At 41.0% G+C, this 11,621-nt stretch overlaps 1 protein-coding gene across 7 annotated transcripts in view; it reads right to left on the bottom strand.

The window, feature by feature from the left end:
• Positions 1-282: 282 nt before the first annotated feature.
• TNS3 (tensin 3) overlaps positions 283-11,621 on the bottom strand; it is a 241,639-nt gene continuing 230,300 nt past the window's right edge. For all 7 annotated transcript variants that reach the window (XM_069809298.1, XM_069809301.1, XM_069809303.1 and 4 more), the window contains 5 exons: positions 10,959-11,036; positions 5,729-5,897; positions 4,668-4,736; positions 4,505-4,531; positions 283-3,482 (listed from right to left, as the gene is read on the bottom strand). In XM_069809298.1, the coding sequence (XP_069665399.1) occupies positions 3,338-3,482; positions 4,505-4,531; positions 4,668-4,736; positions 5,729-5,897; positions 10,959-11,036 (488 nt within the window). In that variant the 3' untranslated portion in view covers positions 283-3,337. The remainder of the gene's footprint in view (positions 3,483-4,504; positions 4,532-4,667; positions 4,737-5,728; positions 5,898-10,958; positions 11,037-11,621) is intronic.

Here is an 11,621-nt window from a genome sequence, read left to right as displayed (position 1 = left end):
AACCCCTGTTTCAGCACGCAACCTATTCTTCCTTCACCAAGGTTTTGCTCATTAGCTGGTTTTGAATGCCAGAAGGTAAATTTCTTTCAGAACAGACTGCCCTGTAACATTGTGTTGTGAAATTTCACATTCATAATTTTATTATAATCTGAATAGAGGCGGTATCTGAAGAGCAGAGAAAATGACTATACAAAGAATTTATAGAACATTCATTTACATACTGGAGACCTTTTGATGCTTCTTTACAGTTTCAAGAAAAAGGCAAAAATTTTCACTAGTAGGTAAATCCAAGAAGGAAACATTAAATTTTTAATGATACTGTTGGATACACGGAAACCATTTATTTAAAAACATGGCTTTTAGCATTTTTGTAGTTTAACACTGTACGATTATAGTAGTACATTTACTAAGCAGGTTAATAGGAGTCTGGCTAAATACATGTGTCAACTTGCTGCCATTAGTTATGAAACTGCATATACACATCTACCAAAAACCTTGAAAGAAAGTGCTGTATTAACTATTTAGTCTTGTATTTGCCATGAACATAAGTTTTGTGAACGTCTTTCTACATACACTACACAATGGTACATACTGAACTATTCCGCTTTGTGCATTTTTTAATTCATTAAAAAGCAAAAGCACGTGGCAATATACCATCCAAAGGAATGCATAATAGAAAACCTCCCTTAGAAACAGGGCAACTTCTTTTTTCCCACTTACCAAGTAGAGCTAAACTCCCAGGAAACACCACCAGGAGTGTCAGCGTTCAATTCCTTATGCTCTGGAATTCAGCAGGCCTTGAGAAAGCACAAGGAATAAAAAATAAGGCCCTGAATGGAAATGATAATACATGGGAAAAAAAAGACACTTTATTTTCAGCCCAAAGGCCAACACTTGGTGTCTAACAAGACACACTAAAATTTAAGTATCATCTACAGAAGTGAAAAAATATAGTAAAAAATTCCTCCTCATTTCAATGCTCACAACACATCAGATTTAAATCTAATTGAGATGTCAGCTGAAGAAATTCACTGGGCTCCAACTGGCTGACTAGATTAGGCAACTGGGTTCTTGGTGCATCAAAAGAATATTAAAAGGAAACTTGTCCTCACACGTTTCAAAAGGATCAAAGCTCCTAAAAGTAAGAACTGCATTCTTTTTTGGATGGTACATAAACACCGTTTAAGTAGTACACCTCTGTGTCAACAGGACAGAATTATTTGGTACAAATCAGAGGCACTTGCCTTTGTTGCTTCAACGGTAGCTACTACGCTTTGGATCGCTTCACCCTTCCACACACATCCAGTGCCCACTGCTACTCATACGCCGCTTCCTGGTCCAAATACATCAAACTGCAAATCTTTCTTCTTTCTCCCTCTCTTCCCCACCCCCTTCCTTTTAAAAAGTATAAAGTTATTTATACAAAATTCATTGTTACACAAATAATCTGGTAACGCTTTGGCTATGGTCACTGAATAAGGCTTCCATGGTCCTAACACTTTAGGAAATAGGAAGAGAGTTGTTAATAAAAAACAGATCACAATTTATACAGGACAAACGTAGTTCAAAGGGTGGAACCTTCTCACCATAGAGCCCAACCAGAGTTTCCCATTCCATTTAACCATTATTTAGTAAAAGTGGTAAAAGGGTTGAATTCTCCAAGTGGGTACAGTTACTAGTTAATCCAGTGCCTCATGCATCAGGATGCTGAATTCAGCATGTCGTTTTATTCCTCAGGATAATAATATAATGTTGACAGCCACACATCAAAGAAACAGAGACAATGAAACTTGTCAGCACTGTCACACTGAAGCTGCTTTATTACCGTCAGTTCTGATACGGGGGTCTAGTACTGCTCCTTTTGGAGTGAATGGGAATTACACAGTAGACCTCAGCAGCTTACTCTCCTCGTGAAGGTTTCCACCGTAACCTACTGTATCGATTTTCTGTAAAGCTAACTAGCACTTTGGTACGCATTTAAAATACCGACGTGTTTAGAAAGATACAGAGTACGTGCAAGTGTGATGGTTGTAGAAATCACGACGTAAATGCTCTCAAGAAATGGGACAGAGTAACAAAATAAATTCCATTCCCTTTTGGATTTCCTGACTCAAGGAATTATTAAAAAAACATTATAAACCAGAAATAGTTCCTACAGATAAAAAAAAGGCCAAAAAAATCCCCCAAATCCCATAAAAAGGGGGCTAAAAGAACCCACGAATCTAATTATGTATTAGGTAGGGGAACAAATGTTACTACCAAAACAGTATTGCAGAGACGGGAAATGGGAAGTATCTTGTCACTGTAAGACAAAAGTCAAAGTATGAGACTCTATAGCAAGGCACAGGCTATACACAGGCACAGGCTATTATGCAAAATAGCGCAAAAGAGGCAAAGCTCAACAATGGTCTAGTTTAAGAATATCCATATGACATATCAAGATAGGAGATCTACTATAAATAATCTGACACAGGTAAAAATATATAAATTATAAAATTTCCTTCTTTGCTTTTCCCTCATTTTTATCCTGTAATTATTAAAATACAGAATCTTCCCTGCTTAGTTCTCTGTATAAAAAAATAACAATACAAAAAAACCCAATTACAGAATAGATTTCCACACGACCTTCTTTTTTTGTTCTGCCACATCTCCCCTATTTAAAATTTTTCAAACTAAACCAGCCCAGCCTTCTTAACACTAAATACAGAGCAATCTCCCTGAATATTCCACATTGCCGCTCCTTTCTTATCAGAGATCAACTTACACAAACCTTCTCTTCACATACATCTTCCCCTCTCTCCATTCAGCTCCCATCACTGATCACATAATGATGAAGGGAAGAGCAAATAGTCTTCCTCAGACCATCATTCTCTTAAGAGCATGTTTGCGAGGCCTATAGCTACCATTGATGCAACTACGGCAAGTGTCTTTGTAGAGGTTATACACAACATTTTCTGCACAAAAAAGTAGCACAGCCTAGTGAGTATTTCTGCTCCAATAAATGATGAGAAACAGCATGTGAAGATGTATTACAAACCCTTCAGGAGAAAAGTTTTTCATTTCTGCTTCATTCAGGTACGGGCTACATGGGTTTGGGTGGCACCCAGCTTCTTTTGTTTTGTCCTTTGATGTAAAAACAAAATAACGCTTTGTTAAGTCAGAGGCATCTTCAAAGAAAAGGCTGAACTCTTGCAAACAAAATGCAGATAGACATCCTCTGCTTTCCTTCTTGGGAACGACAAGGTTCAGGCGTTGCTGCTGAATAGGCTCTCTCCCTCTCACAGCGCTTTCCTTCAGCGAAGTCAGCGAAGAGCTCCGAGTCAAGGATGGAAAGGCATCAGATCTTCTTCTGGGATCCGATCATGACCTTCGATACGAAGTTCACAATGGCACTGGCAGGCTGCTCCGGATCGTGCTCCGCAAACAGGTGGCACACGTTGTCGGTGGCACTGCCCTGCTTCCTCGCAACGAACCCGAACACTCTGCAAGGGCAACCGGAGCGGGTCAGAGAACGGACAGGCATCGCCTCGTTTCGTAAAGCAAAAAAGATACCGCAGGAACCAAAAGCACCGACCAGACTCCATCTGTTCTGACGGACAAGGTCCTGTGTGACCGCTAACACAGTGGTCCAGGCACGCCAGCCGACTCAGGAGCACCCGAGTGGCTCAGGACGGCCAGAATCAGGGAAGGACCTTCCCTCTTCCTTCTATTCCTTCCCTCTTCCTTCCTTCCACTCTGCCTGGATCCCGTCCTGCACTGTTTGCTGTCAGAGACACGCTGCTGACCCCGGGGATGCGCTTAATCCGATCCAATACTGGCGTCCTCTTACCTGCCTTGGGGGGGTGTGGTGTGGTGTGTCGGGAATTGCCTAAAGAGACATTCCGAGGGCCACGCACCTCAGTGGACAGGGTACTGGAAATAAATAGGACTTAAGCCATCTATTTCTGTTCTTTTCCAGAAGGCAGTGCCTGAGCTCTCTCTGTTTAGTTTTTTTCTTTTGGTAAAAGGGGGACGATGACATCTGCCTTCAACAGAAAACACTCTGCAATCCACTGGTAATTACATATTTATGCCACACACTAGTATTACTAGGAGTGTTTTCATCCATGTGCTGTGTATGGGATTTTTTTTTTAAAGGTGTCAGTCGAAGCGAGACAAGTAAGCTTGTGTTAGTGTTGCTGGACAAGTGGAACACAAAACTGAGTAGCAAATGGCTCTGTTTTCATTTCTGAAACTTTAGTCAAATCGCAGACCTGCAATCTAAATAAACCACGCCAGCTCTGGCTCCAGACACCCCACCATCACATAATTAGGCCCCGAATTGCAGAGGTGCGGATGAAGTAACTGAAGCCTAATTACAGTGGGCAGAGAGACTTTTGTCTCTGAACAGCTGCCTTCCCTTCTACATCTCTGACAAAGATAATTTAGAACACTAAGAAACTGATCACTGTCGTGATATTCCAAAGTAATCAGTTAAAAGAGACTCAGACGGGTGTCCACTTACTTTGCAGAAAGGCCATCTTTCATCCATCTTGTCATCCATTTAAAAAGCAGTAAAAAAAAAAAAAGAAAAGGAATGGAGAAATAAAAATAAAACCTATGTTAGCTTTTTGTGTAGATCAACAATACAAACAACATATTAGAATGCAACTGCTTGTCTTCCTTACTTTCTGTCCTGTGGATCCAAAGCACAGAAAATAACAGTGCTGACTGGATAATGCCGCCGAAAAAAGAGTCTGGATAGAAAGAAATAAAACAAGTTTTAGGAATAGTTAAGATGCTTAAAATTTTAAACAATAAACAGATCTGAAAAATAAATTACATTACATTTAAATTTAATAATGATGATATAATCTTTTTGCTATCTTTGAGTGACTTTGAAAGCTACCTGAACTGCTCCAACCAAATAAATCCATATTTAGAATAGTAACGTCAAGTTTTTGAACCATGAAAACTGACCCTCAAGCTAAGAAAAAGAACTAGAAGTATGAAATGTATTTTTTCTAAAAACTGGCCATTTAGATACTATGTCCGTGGGAAATGCAACTTCTTGGAACTTGTGAATAATTTTATTACATTAAGTTTCAAAATATAAGCACTCAGAGGCATTATAATTTAAGATTTTGTCCTTCATCTGCTATGAACACTCACAGACCCCATGGAGTTAAGAAGTCTGGCACTTTTTTTTTTTAAACCTATAATGAATTCCTGTTGTCCCTCCTTTGTTATTGTCAGTTTACAACTCTAAAGACTTTGTGGTAGCCTTAACAGTATTCAGTACAAAGTAAATATTAATTAACTTTTTATCACAGTATTTCACAGGCTATGCAAAGCACATTGTCAAATACTGGAGATACACAGTGTCTGCTTAGGTCAGCTCTGTTCAGTGAAAGATACCGTGAAGATAAACTATTTCACTGAACAGGCTGAATACCAAATGCCGGCAAAGCCATTACTTTCCCTTTTTATAAGAAATAACAATGAGAAAAATGCCATGGCAAAGTGACCTTCCAGAGGTAAAAGCTGCCACGTGGAAGTAACGTCCACAGCATAAACATTCATTCTCCAGTACCGCAGACAGCCGACACTGTCACCGTCATTCTTCAGACAATCCTACTACCCTTCAAGACGGAGACTCCAGAACATAACTAGGAAAATCAAACCAACAGCAGCCAACGCTTTTTGGGGACAAAGCCCGATATCCTCTTCCCATCCCTCTTTTGCTTACTTTCTTTGATTATCGGTCAACGTGATGCCCTGCGCAGACACCTTGAAATGGACAACGGTTGAGATGGGAGATGGATCTTGGGTCAGTGTCAGGCTCAAGGCTTTCTGTACTGCCTGGTAGCCCGTGAGGGACTCCATCTCCACTGAATTCAGGTACCACACGTTACACGCTGCAACAGAAGAGGGGAAAGACTCTGAGAGGTCATTACCCAGCAGCAAGCAAACGGGCATCTTCTGAACAAAACCAAACAAAATGTAAATTTTCCACCTTTCTAAAGCCAACAGGGAAGACTGGCAGCAACCTACCAAACCTTCTACACGTGCCTCACCTCGTCCTACTGTTGATTCAGTTTTAAGACTATAATTTTGGAGGTCATGGGCCTTTTGCTGTCCCTTTGTTTTTAATACCTTTATATTTAAGCCAATGACTGTATTTATCTACTACCCCCAGATCCTGAAATTTAAATAAATACTAAGACAGGAGCAGAGAGAGAGGCCACTCATAGGTACTACTACAGCAAAGGAATTCCTGAGGGGAAAGAATGGGGGTATTTTGCTTTTAAGTTCAATTACAGCAGCCAATAAGAAAACACACATTTTTGCAGCATACGTTCACACATTTTACACTTTCAAATGGTATTCAAATTATATTCAAAGGAAACCATTCACTTGTTTGGCAAAGCAAGAACGTTTTCACCCCATAAAGAACTGAGGGTTGCTGCAAAGCTCACTTCTTATTAATTCCATACTGTTTTGTATGTTTAGCAGTTTTAGGGCAAACAAAACAACTTCCACATTGAGACAAAATACTGACATGTATTTTCAGGTCTATTCTTTACCTCAGCATGCACTTATTCTTAAAAGCTCTATTCCTCTCCTAGAGATATCAGTAACTTCTGAAGTATCTCTATAAAAGAGAAGCTGATTGTTTTCTAAGGCTACAGAACAGTTAATTTTTTTACCGGGTCTCATATCAAATCACCAGTGAGCACTAGGAAAAGAAGTACTAGTATTATATAGCATTATATAGTAGTACTATAGTACTGTATAATACCACATAGTACTACATGGTAACAGTGCATATAACATTAAACAGTATTATTATTATAATATTAATAGAAATATTCACATGCTTAAATACTTTGGGACTGTGATATAAAGTCACATTTACAAGCAGATTAAGAACATCTTTGAAACTGAAAAGCCCTCTTATTCTACAGCACAAGCAAAAATGATTAAACACATCCGTAGCTAAACACTGGTACCAACAGACTTTGTGTTTTGGTAAAAACATTTGTGTAGGTATCCAGGACAGAATTTACAACTCTGGCAGCTGACACTTGCAAATTACTATGCTAATATTTCATTTGTTTAGCTTCGCTTGCCAACCTTACTATGAAAGCAAAGATTAAGTTAAATCTAATAGCTTCTCTTTTCGTATGGCTCTTCTGTGATCTGACTAAAGCTTTCTCCTACAACTATCTACGTAAAATACACAGCTAGACACCGGCACTTTCAAAACAAGCAACTGCACAGTTAAAGACTGCATAAGCGTAGGTTTGATTCCAGCATGATCAGCCCAATAACTTCAAGCTCTAGAGTCTGTCAGTGAAAGAAGGGATCCAGAGATTTTATTTATTGATTTGTAAGCATAACATTTCCCAAACGTATTTGCACACTGGTGCGATAGTTTCAATAACCTTTGTTTGAATCAATTACTATACGATTCATGCAGAGGGATTTAAGACGATGAATGCCAAGTTCAATGAGGCCTTCCTCGCTGAACAGCTTTCTGTCATGTCTATCCAACACTTTAAATAACATTCCAAACCATAAGCTCTCCTCTTCTCACATCATTACTGTGTTATGTTTCATACAGATCTAAAGCTCTTCACTACCCTGTGAGCCTTTCCCACCACGGGAAGGTCTCCCTGCTCCACAGTCACACTCCTCACCACTTCTGAGACCCCAGGGAAGGGTTTCCCTTCTGCTTCTGCCACACACTGAGTTGGTGTCAACGGACTGTGTTCAGGTTTTGTTTCTAAATGAAACAGCCAAGCATTTTGTCTAGATTGCCCTCAAATGTGATAGTTCAAAAGCAGTCGACAAATACAGTAGGTTCCTTTACCTCTGTAGCACAAAAAATAGTAAATGGAACCTTTTTGAAAAGTGTTGGAAAGTGCAAAAACGTCAGCTTAAAAAGGAGATTACAGGAAAGGAAAGGTAATGAGTAAGGCTGAAAGATTTCCCATTTAAGAACAGCATGCATGGTCTGATGGGGTATCGAACAACACCAATCCCACAGAAACCATACCCAAGGCTGGAACAAAAGGAAGACACCTGTGTCTTTCGTGCAATGCAGCTGCCCTGCAATGTTGCTGCTCTCGTCTTCCACAGGTGGCATTTTGGAGTCACATCCATGCTACCACCAACAGCTATACCATGTGGCGATTTCGAGTAACCCTGCTGCTTTTAGACTGAGAATGTGCTTAGTCCCTTAACTGTATTAGCGGAAACAGATACGAAGAACTGGGATTTATTTGGGGCAGAAAATTTTGCTGTTGAACAGAGAGGTTAATAAAACAAGGTCTGTTCTAGGGAAAAGCCACTTATCTGTACAGTTTCTAGTCTTCAGTTGTCACTCTCTAGGAAGAAAAGGATTTCTGGTCAGCTTCTGCATTTAAATAATGACTAGAAGTGCTCATTAGGTTCTTCAGACAGCTATAAAAAATTATCATTCTAGGTGTCCTGGTTTCAGCTGGGATAGAGTTAACTGTCTTCCCAGTAGCTGGTACAGTGCTATGTTTTGAGTTCAGTATGAGAAGAATGTTGATAACACTGATGGTTTCAGTTGTTGCTCAGTAGTGGTTAGACTATAGTCAAGGATTTTTCAGCTTCTCATGCCCAGCCAGTGAGAAAGCTGGAGGGGCACAAGAAGTTGGCACAGGACACAGCCAGGGCAGCTGACCCAAACTGGCCAACGGGGTATTCCATACCATGTGATGTCATGCCCAGTATATAAACTGGGGGGAGTGGGGGCGGAGGGATTGCTGCTTGGGGACTAATTGGGTGTCAAGTGGTGGGTGGTGAGCAATTGCACTGTGCATCATTTGTACATTCCAATCCTCTTATCATTACTGCTGTCACGTTATTAGTGTTATCATTATCATTATTAGTTTCTTCTTTTCTGTTCTATTAAACCGTTCTTATCTCAACCCACGAGTTTTACTTCTTTTCCTGATTTTGTCCCCCATCCCACTGGATGGGGGGAGTGAGTGAGCAGCTGCGTGGTGCTTAGTTGCTGGCTGGGGTTAAACCACGACACTAGGAAAACACATTTTCTTTTTTTTTTGCTTGTGGAGTGGGAGAAGGGTGGGGTAAAGGAGGGCAGGGAAAAAGCGCATCTGCTTTGACTAAATTGCAGGTGCTCACATAAGCTCAGATAGTTGGAAAAGAAACAGTTTACATGGTTCGGGTCTGCACTTCAGTGTTGAACTCCACAACCTGAATGTCTCTGGGACTGGAGAGGGACCTCTGAAACACGGAAAATCAGTGGGAAATGTACCAAGGCAAAAAAACCTCTGAGAATGTCTCCTAGCTAATTTATCTATTCAGGTTCCAAACCCTTGTTTAGAAACAAAAACAACAACAACAAAACAGGGCAAAACCAAATACACTAAGTTCCCCAAATGATCCATGATGTGACAGCCCCCATGAGGAGTTACCTGAGTGCCGCCCCAGCTGAAGTAAGAATTACTTCTTTTTCTTTGAAAAGCACTGCTGGAGCAAGGAGAAACCAACATTTCTCAAAAGACAACACATGCCCCTTTTAGCTGGGTTTTCAAGAGGGAAAATTCTACAACAATTCCTTCTCCTTGTTTTTTTAACCTGTTGGCCACAACGAACACCACCAGCGCTGGCAGACAGAAAGGCCAACACATGCTTGCTGCTGGCACAGCCTCCCAAAGCCTTGTCATTGCCTCACATTCCTGCTTGATGACAGCACTCGAAGCGCTACTTCGAAGTTTTAAGTCAAAGCAGACTGCTGCGCCCCGGAGCTGCTCAGCTTGGCAAGTGCCCCCTTCGGAAATGCCCTCGGGTGGGCGAGGGCAGCGAGGCACCATTCGTACAAAGGGGCGCTTGGCCAGAACGCTTTTGCTTGTGGCTCCAGCTGTAGGCTAAACTCAAAGGAGAGTGGCCAGTGTAGTGCTTCCTCCTGCTCTAATGGGACTAATTGGGTGGACAGATAAGATCCTGGGGAGAATTCACAGCAGCCTGAAAACCAGGGACCATGGGAGGGGGTGGACAGGATCCCACCGTACAGCGGAATAACACAGCGGCTGCATTTCTACTAAGGACAGCCTTACGATTACGAAGGGGTACTCAGAGCACCGTGTCCAATAACGGGGGGTTAGGAAGCCACCACACTTTTTCAGACAGCCTACTTCACTGCTGTCTCTGGGTCAGCTGCTCACGAAGCAGATGAGAAGCAGAGCACATCTCTACACAGCTGCTGCAAACACCTCTAGTTGAGAGCGATACAGAGGGTACCAATGCACAGCATCACATCATTTGGAGGTAATCTTCTCCGGGTTCTTCTGCCATATCAATAAGCTCATGGTAAGACAACTTAACTTGCCAGAACGGGTGCTGCAGTATGCATGAGAATCCGTAGAAGAGCATCCAATGGAAAAGACACTGGACATTTCCCAAAAACATGCAGCATCAAGTGAAGCACAGGGCAATGTTTTTTAATGGGGTTTTTCTTCAGATTGATGGGACAGTAAGCATTTTCCAGTGGTATTGTTGACCCCTATGCTGAGAACCTAACCCTACTGAACACCCTCCTCAGTTGCCTTTTGCAGATCTCAGGCATAGCTCATGAACCTCTGCAACCACAGGTTGAAAACACTTTCTCTAAGTTCATCAGTTACGAAAGCAATGTCACCACTTAAAAACTGCTGTGCTTGAACCGACCTATGTGTGCCTCATATTCTCACTGGAGACACAGCTGGAAAGCAGACACAGGGCTGTTGAACTTAGGAGCTGGTTGCAGAAAACAGAAAGAACTTGGTACCTATCCTCACAGCGTCCTTCACACTTCTACACAGCACTCTAAATTTAACTGCTCCCTTTAAACATCCTTCAGTCCAGTCTAAGCTTCAGCTTCTGCCAGCCTGTAAGATACAAAATTTAGTGACAGTCCAATACAAAGAAAAAGTTTAACAGACCTGCACCCTGTTTGAGAAGCTCCGCTGCTGAGTTTGCAGCAGTTTGTGGAGAAGTTTCTGCTATCTCCTCCAAGGGATCTGCAAACAGAAAACACTGTCCATGTCTTGTTTGGACTTGAATTGACAAATCAATGCACATAGTCAAGTATGAGTTTAGCTTTTGTGATTGTGATCTCATCTACTGGACAATTCTTGGCCAGAAACATGAAACAATCTTGTATCTGTAACTATAATCATTCATGTGGTTTTTGCGCTGCATCAGGTTTTTTGCCTCCAGCACCACAGGAGGGATGTTCAACCTTTATTTCCTGACAGTAAAAGACATAACTACATAGCATATGCTGCAGAGACATACATGATGTCACATTAAAACAATACTAACAGCTATATTCCCTCATTACAGCCTCGAAATTTTTTAATTATCTCATTTAATTTGTATAATTTACACTAATTTAGGCACAAAGACTTTGTGTTTCTACGATGAAATCCATTAATTATATTTTGATTCAGAAGATGACAACATAATCCTTCTTTCTTCATACTTATGCAGAAGACAAACATCTGAACTATTAAGACAGCAGGGGAATGTTTGCCTCCCAGTCTTCTGTTAAAATTAGTGAGAAAAGTGTCCATCAGAATGTTATTTCAATTATATAAATGCAT

This window comes from Haliaeetus albicilla, chromosome 21, assembly GCF_947461875.1.
Source record: "Haliaeetus albicilla chromosome 21, bHalAlb1.1, whole genome shotgun sequence".
NCBI lineage: Eukaryota > Metazoa > Chordata > Aves > Accipitriformes > Accipitridae > Haliaeetus > Haliaeetus albicilla.
The sequence above is the reverse complement of the archived record's forward strand: the minus strand, read 5'-3'. Positions and strand labels throughout refer to the sequence as shown.